This window comes from Ranitomeya variabilis, chromosome 2, assembly GCF_051348905.1.
Source record: "Ranitomeya variabilis isolate aRanVar5 chromosome 2, aRanVar5.hap1, whole genome shotgun sequence".
In the NCBI taxonomy this organism is placed as follows: domain Eukaryota; kingdom Metazoa; phylum Chordata; class Amphibia; order Anura; family Dendrobatidae; genus Ranitomeya; species Ranitomeya variabilis.
Window position 1 is genome coordinate 721,239,397 of NC_135233.1, and position 18,067 is coordinate 721,257,463.

General features: G+C 43.7%; 1 protein-coding gene across 1 annotated transcript in view; it reads left to right on the forward strand.

Moving 5' to 3' along the window:
- The window catches only part of NUS1 (NUS1 dehydrodolichyl diphosphate synthase subunit), a 39,976-nt gene that overhangs the window by 12,719 nt on the left and 9,190 nt on the right, over positions 1-18,067 (forward strand). The window contains exons 2-3 of the mRNA XM_077289531.1: positions 13,330-13,446; positions 16,782-16,934. Coding sequence (XP_077145646.1) covers positions 13,330-13,446; positions 16,782-16,934 — 270 coding nt within the window. The remainder of the gene's footprint in view (positions 1-13,329; positions 13,447-16,781; positions 16,935-18,067) is intronic.

Here is an 18,067-nt window from a genome sequence, read left to right on the forward strand (position 1 = left end):
CTCCCTGTAATATTTTTATCTTTTGAAGCAGTTTTGCCTGAAATTATTGCAACAATATGGGAATTGAAAGCACAACTAAAATATTGTACAGCTTCAGATCCAAAATTAGCCAATCACAGATGAGGTTCTTGTGACCAATCATAACCTGGATATGGCAGCCAATCTCATTGCATTACATTGCATCACATCTGCTGCTTTGTTTGTTTGTTTTATCTGTTGGTCTATCTAGTGAATCATACTGTAGAGTTTTATGATGGGAGCCTTCAGATTTTTGTCAGTGGAGGATCGTGTGCGAGTTGTGGTGCTACATGAAGAGGGTTATACTGGCCCTCAGATCGCAAGGAAGGTCGGCTGTAATCAGAGTACAGTCGTAAGAATTTTGCAGAAACATAAGTAGCTTGGAATTACCCAGGACAGGCCCAGATCTGGTCGGCCCAGAAAGTCAACTGAAAGGGAGGATTGAGTACTGATAAAGAACATCCCTTGCCAATTGAAAGCTCACCTCTCCTCAGCTCCTGTGAGAATGGCAAGAAAAGTGCAATATTGAGGTAGCAACATCAACTGTTAGGAAGAGATGTTTGGAAGCAGGATTGAGAGGGTGCAAGGCCCGAAAGAAGCCATTGATGACAGCCATACAAAGACAAACGCGAAAACTGTGGGCATTGAAATATTTAAAATGGAGGAAGGAGGAGTGGGAAAAAGTGCTATGTAGTGATGAAAGCACTTTTTGCATTTTAGGAAATGATGGCAAGTCTTATGTGAGAAGGTTCCCACATGAAGAGTACAAGCCAGAGTGTTTGAGCTTCTCTGTGAAACATCCGATGAAAGTAATGGTCTGGGGCTGTATGGCAGCCAATGGTGTTGGAAGAACAAGGTGGCTACTATTGACTGGCCAGCTCAGTCCCCGGACCTCAATCCAATTGAAAATTTGTGGCACACGGTATCATTAGAGATATCTAGAAAACAGCCAAGGACCAAGAGTGAGTTGATTGAGGCTCTGATACAGGCCTGGAACCACATCATCACTCGTGAACATCTGCAGAAGCTTATTCACTCAATGCCACAGAGATGCAAGCTGGTGCTCAAGAGCAAAGGCTGGCCAATAAAGTATTAGAAGCTAAAGATGCACTCAAAAGGCCCTTTTCAGGACTCTGAATTAAATAAAAAATAATAAATCTTAAAAAGTAAAATTTAAGTCTGTGTGAACGTGCATTGGAAGTTAATGAACTCAGAAACCTGTTCACCATTCTACACACTGTACTGGTGTAGGTATGGTTATGCTGTAAAAAAAAATTAATCAAAAATGCGCATACCATAACAATTTATACACTTGGGACATTCAAAAATGAGTATGGCATACAATGAGAGATTACAAAAACATATATGTTCCACCAGTTTCACTGTAGAGATGCAGAAGTATGAAACATATAGTTTTCTTCACGCCTATGCAGGACTTTTGAACACCATTGTGTGTGTGTATGTATATGTATATATATATATATATATATATATATATATATATATATATATATATATATATATATATATATATATATATATATGTATGTATATATATATATATATGTGTATATATATATATATATGTGTATATATATATATATATATATATATATATATATATATATATATATATATATATATAAATAAAAATGTTACAGTTGGATGACAACTGGACTTGTGAAATAAGCCTTCCTACTCTGTGAACCTTACAACTTAGGCCCCTTTCACACATCAGGTTTTTTACCATCAGTCGCAATCCGTTGAATTTTGAAAAAAAAACGGATCCGGCAACTGATGCCACCAAATTCGTTTTTTTTCTCATAGACTTGTATTAGCCACGGATTGTGATGGATGGCCTCACGTTTCATCCATCGTTTGCCGGAGCCGTCGAAAATTGTTTGTCAGGCGGCCGGAGACAACGGATAAAGTAACTTTTTTTGTGTTCGTCGAAAAAACGGACAGCGACGTCGCCGTCTGTCGTTTGCTAGAATGGAAGCCTATGGCACGGATCTGTCAAATTACAGAATCCTGCGACTGATTCCTTTTTTTTTTAACTGAGCATGCTCCAATCCAATTACCCAGAACCGCTAATTGGATCCGTCCAAAAAAAAGGTTCTATCGCATCAGTTTTTCACAATCTGTGACAGATCCGTCGAGCCAACGGATTCTGACTGACGGCAAAAAACTCATGTGTGAAAGGGGCCTTACACGTGCTTCCCACTCTGTGGATATCTCAGAAGAAAGTGTGGCTGGAGATAACCCGTGAACTGTGCTAACTACTCGTATTATTCAGTGTGAGTCAGTCTCATTTTGTGGTTCGGTTTTATAGTTTAGTCTTATCACACATGCAGTGGGATGACTATATAGTTTCAGGGTTTTTTCTGTGCTGCTCTTATTCTTGTTACACACAGTAGCTCTTGCATAATTGCGCTCAGTGACCAGGGGTTTGGTCATCTGGTGCTATCACATCCTGTACGTTTTGCTCCATGACAGTTGAGCTTTGACATTGGCCAAGAGTTGCCTTTTGTTTCCTTGGAGCCCCCTTCCCCAAATACATCTGCTGAGCTTCTCAACACTGGAGATATGTGCTATTAAGTGGTGATGACTGGGGCAAACAGTCTTAGGCTATGTGTACACGTCCGGAATTGCCGCTGAAATTTCCACAGCAATTCCGGAACTCCCTGCCGCAGGAAAAACGCGTGCGGAATTGTCATGCGTTTTCCCGCTAAGCAGTAGCATTTTACAAGCGTAATTAGCTTGCAGAAGCTAGCGTTTTGCAAGCGATCTGTAAAATTGCTTGGAAAACTGATTGACAGGTTGGTCACACTTGTCAAACATAGTGTTTGACAAGTGTGACAAACTTTTTACTATTGATGCTGCCTATGCAGCATCAATAGTAAAAAGATCTAATGTTAAAAATAAAAAAAATAATTACTCGTGATATTCTCACCTTCCGGCGTCCCCGGCAGTCTTCCCGCTCCTTGTGATGCTCGCGTTCCCAGTAATGCCTAGCGGCAATGACCCCAGATGACTTACGGTCTCGTAAGACCGCTACATCATCACAGCTCATTGCCGCAAAGCATTATTGGGAACGCGAGCATCGTGAGGAGCGGGAAGACTCCTCTCCTCCACCCTGGGTACCAACCGCACACAATCCACTTACTTCCCGCATGGTGGACATAGCCACATGCGGAAAGTAAGCGGTTCAATGCATTCCTATGTGTGCGGAATCCCAGCGATTCCGCACAAAGAATGAACATGCTGCTTTTTTTTCCAGAATGCGATTCTGCCGCGGAAAAAAATGCAACATGTGCACAAAAATTGCGCAATGCATTCTAATAATAGGATGCTTAATGTATGCGGGGGTTTTTTTGCGTTTTTATAGCGAAAAAAGCGCGAAAATTCCTGAATGTGTGCATATAGCCTTAGGGAGTTCTGTCTTTAATCCCACTGCAGTCGCTCTCAGTCCACCCTTAATTGACTGATGAGACTCGATAGTTGGCATTTAGGCTGGCGTCACACTCAGCGTAGGGAAATACGGTCTGTATTTTACGGCCGTAATACGCAGTAATTTTCACAAAACACTGTTCCGTATTCAATGCAAAGATGCGATTTTTACGGACAAATGTATCCGTGTGTCATCCGTATGGCATCCGTATGGCTTCCGTACAGTGATTTTTTTTTTTGTGCGCAGGCTTGCAAAATGGACAAATCATGGATCCATCGGCTAAAATATTCCTAAAAACACATATATATATATATATATATATATATATATATATATATATATATATATATATTTATAAAGAAAAATTGGAACAGCACCAAGAAATATCTCAATGGTTGCGCAAAGCTCTCCCAGCCAGTAGTCCAATGGCCTTCAACAACACAGTCAAAAATAAGAAAAAGCAGCACAAACAAAAATAACAAAAGTGGACTTTATTGCCTGAACGGCGTGGCAACGTTTCGGATACAAAATCCTTTTTCAATTAATGTTAAATTTATATATAATATAATTTCAGCGCAAGATAGCATAAAAGCCGGTAATTCAATTGCCGCCTTTTGCTCTATCCTTCACAAACCCGACAGGATATGAGACATGGTTTACATACAGTAAACCATCTCATATCCCTTTTTTTATTACATATTCCTCTTTAGTAATGTAACAAGTGTCTGTGTGTAAAATTTTGAAGCTCTAGCTGTTAAATTAAAGGGTTAAATCCCGGAAAAAATTGGCGTGGGCTCCCGCTCAATTTTCTCCGCCAGAGTGGTAAAGCCAGTGACTGTGGGCAGATATTAATAGCCTAGAGAGGGACCATGGTTATTGGCCCCCCTGGCTAAAAACATCTGCCCCCAGCCACCCCAGTAAAGGCACTGGAAGATGCGCCTATTCTGGCACTTAGCCTCTCTCTTCCCACTCCTGTGTAGCGGTGGGATATGGGGTAATGAAGGGTTAAGGTACCGTCACATTAAGCGACGCTGCAGCGATAGCGACAACGATGTCGATCGCTGCAGCGTCGCTGTTTGATCGCTGGAGAGCTGTCACACAGACCGCTCTCCAGCGACCAACGATGCCGAGGTCCCCGGGTAACCAGGGTAAACATCGGGTTACTAAGCGCAGGGCCGCGCTTAGTAACCCGATGTTTACCCTGGTTACCAGCTTAAAAGTAAAAAAAACAAACAGTACATGCTCACCTGCGCGTCTCCCAGCGTCTGCTTCCTGACACTGACTGAGCTCCGGCCCTAACAGCACAGCGGTGACGTCACCGCTGTGCTTTCACTTTCTCTTTAGGGCCGGATCTCAGTCAGAGCAGGAAGCAGACGCTGGGAGACGCGCAGGTGAGCATGTACTGTTTGTTTTTTTTACTTTTACGCTGGTAACCAGGGTAAACATCGGGTTACTAAGCGCGGCCCTGCGCTTAGTAACCCGATGTTTACCCTGGTTACCAGTGTAAAACATCGCTGGTATCGTTGCTTTTGGTGTCAAACACAACGATACACAGCGATCGGACGACCAAATAAAGTTCTGGACTTTATTCAGCGACCAGCGACATCACAGCAGGATCCTGATCGCTGCTGCGTGTCAAACTAAACGATATCGCTAGCGAGGACGCTGCAACGTCACGGATCGCTAGCGATATCGTTTAGTGTGACGGTACCTTTAGTGTCACCTTGCTATTGTAAGGTGACATTAAGCCAGATTAATAATGGAGAGGCGTCAATTATGACACCTATCCATTATTAATCCAATAGTATGAAATGGTTTCTCTGGCGGAGAAAATTGCGCGGGAGCCCATGCCAATTTTTTCCGTGATTTAACCCTTTAATAGCTAGAGCTTCAAAGTTTTGCACACTTGTTACATTACTAAAGAGGAATATGTAATAAAAGAAGGGATATGAGATGGTTTACCGTATGTAAACCATGTCTCATATCCTGTCGGGTTTGTGAAGGAGAGAGCAAAAGCCGGCAATTGAATTACCGGCTTTTATGCTATCTTGCGCTGAATTATATATATATATATATATATATATATATATATATATATATATATATATATATATATATATATATATATATATATATATATATATATGTATATATATATGTACACGGGGGTTAGACAAAATAATGGAAACACCTGGAAACATCAACAAAAGTAAGTTTAATATGGTGTAGGTCCAACTTTTGCGGTGATTACAGCCTCAATTCTCCGAGGTATGGATTCATATAAGGTTTGAATTGTTTCCAAGGGAATTGTTTCTCATCAATGTTCTTACAAATATGCAAAACAAACAGTTAATTTACATACACATATCACATAACACAAATAATCAACTACAAAACATTACCATATGTCACGGTTTGCATGTTTACAACATGTTCGAAGATTATGATGCCAAAACGTTAGGTGTTTCCATTATTTTGTCCAACCCCTGTGTGTGTGTGTGTGTGTGTGTGTGTATATATATTTTATATACTAGATGTTTCCAGCCAGCTAACGCTCGGCACGCTCATTGCTATCTAATTAACGCTGCTGGTGATTAAACTAAAGTAAATAATGACAACATTCAATAGCGCTTACGCAGGTGGTAAATTAACTTAAAATGAAGTTAATAACAATAATGTGGTTTTGTGTTGGGGTGGGATTATGTGTGGTGATGTGTTGGGGGCGGGATTGTGTGGTAATTGGGTGGGGGCGGGATTATGTGTGGTAATTGGGTGGGGGCGGGATTGTGTGGTGTGGTGGGGGGCGGGATTGTGTGGTAATGTGGTGGGGGGTGGGATTATGTGTGGTAATGTGGGTGGTGGGATTATGTGTGTTAATGTGTGGGGGCGGGATTATGTGTGGTAATGGGGTGGAGTGCGGGATTATGTGTGATGTGTTGGAGGGGCAGGATTATGTGGTGGGGGTGGGATTATATGTGGTGATGTGGGGGGCGGGATTGTGTGGTGGGGGGCGGGATTATGTGTGGGATGTGGTGGGGGGCGGGATTATGTGTGGTGATGTGGGGGGCGGGATTATGTGTGGTGATGTGGTGGGGGGTGGGATTATGTGTGGTGATGTGTTGGGGGGCGGGATTATGTGTGGCAATGTGGGGGGCGGGATTATGTGTGGCAATGTGGGGGGCGGGATTATGTGTGGTGATGTGGTGGGGGGCGGGATTATGTGTGGTAATGTGGGGGGTGAGATTATCTGTTTTAATGTGGTGGGGGGGGCGGGATTATGTGTGGTGATGTGGGGGGTGGGATTGTGTGGTGATGTGGTGGGGGCGGGATTATGTGTGGTAATGTGGGGGTTGAGATTATCTGTTTTAATGTGGTGGGGGGGCGGGATGTGTGGTGATGTGGGGGGCGGGATTGTGTGGTGATGTGGTGGGGGGCGGGATTATGTGTGGCGATGTGGTGGGGGGCGGGATTATGTGTGGCGATGTGGTGGGGGGCGGGATTATGTGTGGCGATGTGGTGGGGGGCGGGATTATGTGTGGCGATGTGGTGGGGGGCGGGATTATGTGTGGCGATGTGGTGGGGGGCAGGATTATGTGTGGCGATGTGGTGGGGGCGGGATTATGTGTGGCGATGGGGTGGGGGGCGGGATTGTGTGGTGATGGGGTGGGGGGCGGGATTATGTGTGGTGATGGGGTGGGGGGCGGGATTGTGTGGTGATGGGGTGGGGGGCGGGATTATGTGTGGTGATGGGGTGGGGGGCGGGATTATGTGTGGTGATGGGGTGGGGGGCGGGATTATGTGTGGTGATGGGGTGGGGGGCGGGATTATGTGTGGTGATGGGGTGGGGGGCGGGATTATGTGTGGTGATGGGGTGGGGGGCGGGATTATGTGTGGTGATGGGGTGGGGGGCGGGATTATGTGTGGTGATGTGTTGAGGGGGTGGGATTACGTGTGATGTGGTGGGGCGGGATTTGTGGTGGGCGGGATTGTGTGTGGTGATGTGGTGGGTGATGGAGCTACTGTGCAGGGGGCGGAATTAGCGAGTAATCACGATGCTATATATATATATATATATATATATATATATATATATATATATATATATATATATATATATATATATATATATATATATATATATATATATATATACCTATTCTATGTGTAGACATTTATTCTACCTATTCTATTCTGTCAGTGTGATTTTACTGTACACCGCACTGAATTACCGGCTTTTCTATAGAACACCGCTGCGTATTTCTCGCAAGTCACACTGCTGGTCCGTGTGTAATCCGTAATTTTCTCGCCCCCATAGACTTTCATTGTCGATTTTTTTGCGCAGTACGGTGATAAACGCAGCATGCTGCAATTTTCTACGGCCGTACAAGACCGTATAATACGGATCAGTAAAATACGGCAGATAGGAGCTGGGACATAGGGAATCATTCTACAGTATGCAGTCCGTATTTCTGCACCTCTCATACGTCCGTTAACCCCTTCCCGACCTTTGACGCACCGTATGCGTCATGAAAACCAGTGCCAATCCGACCTGTGACGCTCCGACCTGTGACGCAGCATATGCGTCATGGCCGGATCGCGTCCCTGCAGGCCGGGTGAAAGGGTTAACTCCAATTTCACCCGACATGCAGGGACAGGGGGAGTGGTGCTACAGCCCAGGGGGGGGTGGCTTTGCCCCCCCCCCCGTGGCTACGATCGCTCTGATTGGCTCTTGAAAGTGAAACAGCCAATCGGAGCAATCTATAATATTTCACCTATGAATATTGGTGAAATATTACAATCCAGCCATGGCCGATGCTGCAATAGCACCGGCCATGGCTGGAGACCCCGATCTGGCCCCCCTACCGACTGGCGGCGGCGATCTGCAGCCACCGCCAGTGTTCTCTACCCCTCCGTCCTGTCCTAAGCGCCTTCCTCTCCCCTCCGCCCCTCCCCCGTCCTCAAACCCCCCCCCCCCCCCTTCCGCTGTCCGATCGCACCCCCCCATACTTACCTAGTCCCGGTGTCTTCCGACTTCTCGCATGGGCGCCGCCATCTTGGAAAATGGCGGGCGCATGCGTTCTATCACAGCGATCAAAATAAAAAAATAGTAAATAAACCCCCCCCCCTTTATCACCCCCATAGGTAGGGACAGTAATAAAATACAGAAAATATATTTATTTTTGTTTTTCCATTAGGGATAGGGTTAGGGATAGGGTTGCACTTAGGGATAGGGTTGCACTTAGGGATAGGGTTGCACTTAGGGCTAGGGTTGCACTTAGGGCTAGGGTTGCACTTAGGGCTAGGGTTGCACTTAGGGCTAGGGTTGCACTTAGGGCTAGGGTTGCACTTAGGGCTAGGGTTGCACTTAGGGCTAGGGTTGCACTTAGGGCTAGGGTTGCACTTAGGGCTAGAATTAGGGTTACAATTAGGGTTACAATTAGGGCTAGGGTTGGAATTAGGGCTAGAATTAGGGTTACAATTAGGGTTACAATTAGGGCTAGGGTTGGAATTAGGGTTAGAATTAGGCTATGTGCACACGGTGCGGATTTGGCTGCGGATCCGCAGCGGATTGGTCGCTGCGGATTCGTAGCAGTTTTCCATCACGTTTACAGTACCACGTAAACCTATGGAAAACCAAATCCGCTGTGCCCATGGTGCGGAAAATACAGCGCGGAAACGCTGCGTTGTATTTTCCGCAGCATGTCAATTCTTTATGCGGATTCCGCAGCGTCTTACACCTGCTCCATAATAGGAATCCGCAGGTGAAATCCGCACAAAAAACACTGGGAATCCGCGGTAAATCCGTAGATAAAGCGCAGTGCGTTTTACCTGCAGATTTTTCAAAAACGGTGCCGAAAAATCCGCACACAAATCCGCAACGTGGGCACATAGCCTTAGGGTTAGGGTTGGAATGAGAGTTAGGGTTGGAATTAGGGTTAAGACTAGGGTTAGGGGTGTGTTGCGGTTAGGGTTGTGGTTAGGGTTAGGGGTGTGTTGGGGTTCGTGTTTGAGTTAGAATTGAGGGGTGTCCACTGTTATTATTTTTTATTTTCACAGCTTTGCGTTATAAACTTCTGTGAAGCACCTGGGGGTTTAAAGTGCTCATTATGCCTCTAGGTAAGTTCCTTGCGGCGTCTAGTTTCCAAAATGGGGTCCCGTGTGTGGGAGCTCCAATGTTTAGGCACATAGGGGCTCTCCAAACGCGACATGGTGTCCGCTAACGATGGAGATAATTTTTCATTCAAAAAGTCAAATGGCGCTCCTTCCCTTCCGATCCTTACCATGTACCCAAACAGTGGTTTACCCCCACATGTGAGGTATCGGTGTACTCAGGAGAAATTGTCCAACACATTTTATGATCCATTTTATCCTGTTGCCCATGTGAAAATCAAAAAATTGAGGCTAAAAGAATTTGTTTGTGAAAAAAAAAGTACTTTTTCATTTTTACGGATCAATTTGTGAAGCACCTGGGGGTTTAAAGTGCTCCCTATGCTTCTAGATAAGTTCCTTGGGGCGTCTAGTTTCCAAAATGGGGTCACTTATGGGGGAGCTCCAATGTTTAGGCACACGGGGGCTCTCCAAACGCGACATGGTGTCCGCTAAAGATTGGAGCCAATTTTTCATTGAAAAAGTCAAATGGCGCTCCTTCCCTTCCGAGCCCTGCCGTGCGCCCAATCAGTGGTTTACCCCCACATATGAGGTATCAGCGTACTCAGGACAAATTGGACAACAACATGCGTGGTCCAGTTTCTCCTTTTACCCTTGGGAAAATAACAAAATTGTTGCTAAAGGATCATTTTTGTGACTAAAAAGTAAATGTTCATTTTTTCCTTCCGTGTTGCTTCTGCTGCTGTGAAGCACCTGAAGGGTTAATAAACTTCTTGAATGTGGTTTTGAGCACCTTGAGGGGTGCAGTTTTTAGAATGGTGTCACTTTTGGGTATTTTCAGCCATATAGAACCCTCAAACTGACTTCAAATGTGAGGTGGTCCCTAAAAAAAATGGTTTTGTAAATTTTGTTGTAAAAATGAGAAATCACTAGTCAAATTTTAACCCTTATAACATCCTAGCAAAAAAAATTTTTTTTTTCCAAAATTGTGCTGATGTAAAGTAGACATACGGGAAATGTTATTTATTAACTATTTTGTGTCACATAACTCTCTGGTTTAACAGAATAAAAATTCAAAATGTGAAAATTGCGAAATTTTCAAAATTTTCGCCAAATTTTCGTGTTTTTCACAAATAAACGCAGAAATTATCGACCTAAATTTACCACTAACATGAAGCCCAATATGTCACGAAAAAACAGTCTCAGAATCGCTAGGATCCGTTGAAGCGTTCCTGAGTTATTACCTCATAAAGGGACGCTGGTCAGAATTGCAAAAAATGGCAAGGTCATTAAGGCCAAAATAGGCTGGGTCATGAAGGGGGGATCAGTAAAATATGGCAGATAGGAGCTGGGACATAGGGAATCATTGTACCGTATGCATTCTGTATTTTCTGCACCTCTCATACGTCCGTTAAACACGCCAGTGTGACGCCGGCCTCAGGATGCATTTCCACTTGTTGATCACAGGCATTGCATTTTAACCAATCATCTATATGTATGGTTGCATTGACACTGATAATGTATAATCTAGCATAAAAATCATTGTTCTCAGCAGCACATAGTCCTGTGTAAACAGGGCATGTGCTGTCAAGAGCAATGGTCTTCTATGTGCACAGAACGATCTGATTTTTCTGTGCACATGGAAAGTGCGTTCCTCCTGTCTAAATGAGCTATTAAAGGGAAGGTGCCACCAGTTTTCTTGTAGTTTTTTTTTTTTTTTGTGAAATTAAGCTTAAAATAGTAAATAAAATGTATTAATGCAATGTTTGCACTGTTTGCAAACATTTCTATATGAAAAATATTATATATTTTCTTACAAATATATATATTGACCACTAGGGGGAGCATTTTCCGTTTTAGACCTCAAGCAGCTATAGTGAGACTTACCAGCTTTACTGTTAGCTGGAAAATCTGGGCAGTAACTGCTGACATCAGCATTTCCCTCCCCTTTTGGGTGGTCTAGTATCCCTGGGGCAGAATGAAGAGCAGCATCACAGGGCAGAGCCATTTTGTGTGTGACTGCCCTGTGATCTGCTATCACCAGCAGTTAGTGCATCAGAAGCACAGTTAGTTTATGTGGTGTGTATGGAGCAGCATTGTCTGTGCAGAGCTGTCTGTGACTCATCCCTCAGTAAGATAAGCAGGAGCTCCAGGTCTGCAGTGAATGGCCAGGCATTGTGGGGGGAGGGGAGAGATACATTGTATGGCTGGGACAGGTGTCAGGTGTCACCTCTCTCTGCAGGCTGGGAATGGAGCTCCTGTGATAGAGAGTAAGTGGAGCTGGGCAGAGAGCACTGGGCTATAATAAAATGGCTGCTAGTCAGCTGTGATAAAGATCAATAGATCGAAACGCGTCGCTGTTTGTGCCCTGGTGTGTTTTGAGAAGCGTGTTACCACTGTTTTTATATCGGCAACAATAAAGTTACAAGCCTGGATTTTACTCAATTGGTGCTGGAACAGGTTTTTTTTCGTTTCCTATTCAAGATGACTGCGTCCCTCTACGTGGAGTTCCGTGCACCGGCAGTGGATATGCGGTGAGCTGGCTTTATATCTTTTTCTCTTAGTGTTGTCTACTGCTAGTCACACCTACAGCAGTGAGTTGTGCAGCCCACAGAGGCGTGCCCAGCTCACTGCTAACACCTCTCCAATGTTAAAGATAGGGTCAGCGCCGGTCTATTATCTCCTATGTCCATGGGGTGCTGTAAAATGACACTGTTAGTGCCCTGCTACTGCTGCAAAACCAAGATGTCAGCCCCCAGTTCCTTCTTTAAACACATATAACACACGAAATCTGTTTCACATGCATTTAAAACTTGGTTATAGCAGCATGTTATGCTACATTACAGTGATTTATTAATGATCTACAAACGCGGTACCTTACCTTTAAACCGATAGCAGTCATTAAGGCTATGTGCACACGTTGCGGATTAGGCTTAGGAATTTTTGGTGTGGATTCTGCATCTCTTGGCAGAAAACGCAGCGGCGGATTTGACGCATTTTTTGTGCAGATTTTGTGCGGACTTGCTGCGGATGTACTGCGTTTTTACCCCTGCGGATTTCTATAATGGAATGGGTACAAAAACACTGCAGATCCGCAAAAAAGTGACATGCTCCTTCTTTTAATCCACAGCGTTTCCGCACGGAATTTTCTGCACCATTAGCACAGCTTTCTGCTTGTCCTTGTTTAAGTGGTCCATTTGTCAATAAACAAACCTGCCATGGGAATGGCCCATGAAATATAATGTGTATGTGTGATATCCATGGAAAAGCTGCCAGCAGACGGACAACAAACACTGCTGTGTGAATTAGGCCTCCATTTTCTATGGGCAGTCCAAAAACCAAACCAAAAACAATGTTGAACGTTGTAATTTTTTAATATTTGTGCCACAGAAAAATTCAACAAATTTCACCTGAATTTATATGTACGGTACTTTCAAATAAAAATAAAATTTCTCTTGTATAAAACAAGTCCTCACCCATGCACATCTGTCAGAAAATACAATATCTATAGCTGGTAAAATATTGGGACTGCTTATTAAGACCATGAGTGCATCCGGCCATGCGGGGCACCTCCTCCTCCAGTTGGGTTCTGCTCTGCTCCGATGGTGACTTGTCCTTCACGTATGGTCACGGTCATGTCAGGAGCTGCCGGGCTGCAGATTGGCTTCAGCTCCTTCTGACTAAATCTCTGTTTAATAGCAAACATTGGTGTGAACATGTAAACATGACCTTTCTGTTCCTCCTTTCTTAAGGGATCTACAAGCAAAATAGCTCCAGACTTATGGAGGAAGTATTAAAGCAGCAGAAGGAGGCCTACTCCAAGTATCCACTTGAATATGCAAATGGCAGCGCTGAGAGCACAGATAAAGGTGATGATCCGGCAGTGCACAGACAGGCTTCTATTCCTTTCATGCACAGTGTGAGATCTGGTTTCCCACACCAGTCCATGATAAATGCACTATTCAGCTTTTGTACATTCTGCCCATTGTACGGCTATCATCCGGTTTTAGCTCCTCCACAGAGAAGCTTTTGTACTCAGATTAAGGGGCATATATGCGTCCTTCTGGCTAGCACATTCTTATAGATGGTACGCTGTGGTTATATGCAGGTATTGGCACGGTGTAGCACAGGGACATTGCTAGGGTCCTGAAACATGGGGGCCTTAAGGTACCTTCACACTAAACGATATCGCTAGCGATCCGTGACGTTGCAGCGTCCTGGATAGCGATATCGTTTAGTTTGACACGCAGCAGCGATCAGGATCCTGCTGTGATATCGCTGGTCCTTGAACAAAGTTCAGAACTTTATTTGGTCGTCAGACCGGCGTGTATCGTCGTGTTTGACACCAAAAGCAACGATACCAGCGATGTTTTACACTGGTAACCAGGGTAAACATCGGGTTACTAAGCGCAGGGCCGCGCTTAGTAATCTGATGTTTACCCTGGTTACCAGTGTAAAATGTAAAAAAACAAACAGTACATACTCACCTTCGCGTCCCCCGGCGTCTGCTTCCCACACTGACTGAGCTCCGGCCGGCCGTAAAGTGAAAGCACAGCACAGCGGTGACGTCACCGCTCTGCTGTTAGGGCCGGCGCTCACACAGTGCAGGAAGCGGACGCCGGGGGACGCGAATGTAAGTATGTACTGTTTGTCTTTTTTACATTTTACGCTGGTAACCAGGGTAAACATCGGGTTACTAAGCGCGGCCCTGCGCTTAGTAACCCGATGTTTACCCTGGTTACCCGGGGACCTCGGCATCGTTGGTCGCTGGAGAGCGGTCTGTGTGACAGCTCTCCAGCGATCAAACAGTGACGCTGCAGCGATCGGCATCGTTGTCGCTATCGCTGCAGCGTCGCTTAATGTGAAGGTACCTTAAGTGTATTACATTGTATCATTGGTGCCACTTTACAACATATGGACATGGCCGGTGACACTAACATGGGCCGAGCTCTTGCTATTTTGCTACCTCTTGAGAATATTGAAATAGCGCCTAACTAAAAAGAAAAAAAAAAAAAAAAAGGAAAATAACACTGCCATACTGTGTAAATGAGCACTACTACTGTACAGTGATGTAAAAACACTACAATTACCTTTATGTGGTGACTGAATAATGAATAACACTGCTATGGAGTGCCAGTATAAAAAATTCTACCCTTCGGAAGTGGATAGCCCTACCCTTTACTGATAAACATAGTGGCTAAGTAACACCGCTATAATGTGCCTATATAATAAATCCCACTGTATGTATCTTGATAACCCTACCTGTTACTGTTAAACATCACCACACAGTGGCTGAATAATACCGCTATAATGCACCTGTTTAAAAAAAAAAAAACTACCATACGGTGACTAGATAACACTACCTGTTACTGATAAACGTTTCCCGTGTTACTGAATAACATTCTTCGATTGCATAATATCATCATATTGTGGCTTAATAACAGCAGACTTTATAGGGAACTTGTCATGTGAAAAAAGTCTGCGGTTAATAGCGTTCTGAGCCTGCTCGGTGCCGGCACCTACGCCCCCACGAAGAAATGTACTTCATTGCTTCCGGTAGAGTACGGGATTCTGCCCCAGCTCTGTGTATATAGTGCGGCGACTGGCACTGATAGTAGTTCCTTATTAGGGCCGGCTGTCAGCCAGTGCCAGAGGCGCAGTTACAGACACCATACTCTACAGTAGGTACGGAAAGTATTCAGACCCCTTTACATTATTCACTCTTTGTTTCATTGCAGCCATTTGGTAAATTCAAAAAAGTTCATTTATTTTCTCATTAATGTACACCCAGCACCCCATCTTAACTGAAAAAAAATACAGAAATGTAGAAATTTTTGCAAATATATTAAAAAAGAAACTGAAATATTACATGGTCAGTGATAGTCCTGTTCAGTAAGCGAACACCTGTCTGGTTTGCATAATACCATCATTTTTCTCTGTAAATGTACTTTCCAAATGTGGCTCTGCTGACAGGGCTGTGGAGGCGGTAAGCCCTGCCTCACTACTGAGCATAAAGTGCAGATTCATCTCAACTAAAAGCCCAGCTCCTTACATCAGGAACAGAACAGCCATTTATAGGACACTTCATCACTTCCCCAAATTCTTATAAAAGCATTTACAGCAGATTCTGCATTGTACTGCTGTACCCCATCTTAATATATACTTACCTTGTACTGTCTCCACATCCTGTTCTGTCCAGATGTGTTCAGATCCCAGAACTCCAAGTGACGGAAGTTCACCGACTTCCATATTGGGACACCCAAGTGATGGCTGTCTCAATATGGAAACTGCTGGTGGTACCACGGATGCAATACACACACACGCGCACACACACTGTATATGCCGTACGCATCACACACACGCAACACACACACACTCTGTATGTGCCGTCCGCACCACACACGCACCACACACACGCACCACACACACGCACCACACACACGCAACACACACACGCAACACACACACACACACACACTGTATGTGCCGTACGCACCACACACACATGCAACACACACACACACACACACACACTATGTGCCGTACGCACCACACACACATGCAACACACACACACACACACACACACACACACTGTATGTGCCGTACGCACCACACACACATGCAACACACACACACACACACACACACACACACTGTATGTGCCGTACGCACCACACACACTCACACACACTGTATACGTCTCCATCTAGTGTATTATATATTTTAGGAGTCGGTCCATTTTATACCAACTCCGACTCCACAGCTCTGCTTCTGTATTCTGCAATGGCAAAACCATATTTCACAATTCGCTGGAATAAAATGTCAGCTTTGTATCACCCTGCTGTTACTTTCAACGTATGTCCATTTGTTATTGGCTGCACTATTTAAGCATAATGCTAGCATCCTTTTCAGATCCTGCTATCCATCTACTTATATAATGTATGGTGCAGGTACAAAGCTGTGCATATCGCTTTTGAGCCCTGCGTTTAACATATACATGCTGGGAGATTATCCTGGCATATCATGCTTGGGCTCCATTTACATGTCAGAGACCACGTGAATACCACTTTATAAAAAAATAAGTTTGAGAATAGATAGTATATACAAGTTTTTTCATTAATAAATGTGATTACAATATAGAACCTTGAAGGCCTGCCTTTCTTACCATTCAATGATTTTCCATGTGTCTTGTATATCTCCAGCTTTTCGCCATTTGCCTGTGTTAAAGGTGCTGTCTCCAGAGGACGGGAAGCCAAACATTGTGAAAGCTGCTCAGAATTTTTGTCAACTTGTAGCAGACAAACAGAAGACACCGGCAGACTTGGATGTAGATTCCTTTGATCACCTTTTAAGAAGTAATTTGATTACAAGAATAGTTGATTGTGAATAGACAACTTGCAATTTAGGCTCTAATATTTGACTCTATTATTTATTTTGTGTTGTTTTGGTAATATAACTCCTTAATGACTAGACCTTGCACCATTTGGAGCATATAAAACTGGCCACATCTGAGAATAGAAGCTACAGAGCTTAATGTAATGTATTTTTTTCATTTTTTCTTTCTGCTGAAGACATATTGGCTTGTAAAATTTAGGTTATAATTTAAGACTTAAGGGACTTTATGAGAGATTTTTCTCTCTGTGGGCGTGTTTCTTCCCCTGCATGAGGTTAACCAATCATAATAAGGCAACAATATACAGTGGAAAAAAGAACCCATCCCTATAAAAGCAAGTGCTCTTTGCACTTTGTCATCACACACAGAGCTCTGCAGTGAGTTTAGTGAGGAGAGGTACTGTCAGTCATTAAATTTCTTACCCTGAGATACCTACTGTAAGCTACTGTCATGACAGTTTCTTTTTTTCGGAAGTTTGTTACGAAGCCTTAATTTTTTTTTTTTAATCACTAGTGTGGCTACATGGGACTGTTGTATGTGAGATAAGTTGCATTTGGGTACATTAAAATTACAGTGAATTTATATAATTTATTTTGCACTGCAAATGCTTGTAATTAAAAAAAATAATATATATATATATATATATATATATATATATATATATATATATATATATCTGGCTTTTTTTTCTGCTGTGGGTACTGTTCATGGAAAAAAAATCTAGAGAAAGATAGATATATAGATGTATATGACTCTTCAGCATTAACATCAAGAAGGAAAATATTTTGACTTGTGGAAATCACAGTATTAAGGGAAACCTGTCCCCCCCTTGCTTTTTTTTAACTAAAAGAGCCACTTTGTGCAGCACTAATGCTGCATTCTGTCAAGGTGGCTCTTTTATTTGGGGTCCCTGCCAACGCTGAATTATTCGTTTTTATAATTTGCGCGCCATACCTTTAGTCTGTCCAGGAGGCACGTCTTTTCCTCAGACACAAACGCCTCCGAGCCATCACTCAGCCCCTCTGTGCGCCGCCTCCTCAGCCTTCATTAACGTCCCTGGCGCCTGTAAGTTCCTTTTTCGAGCATGCGCAGTTT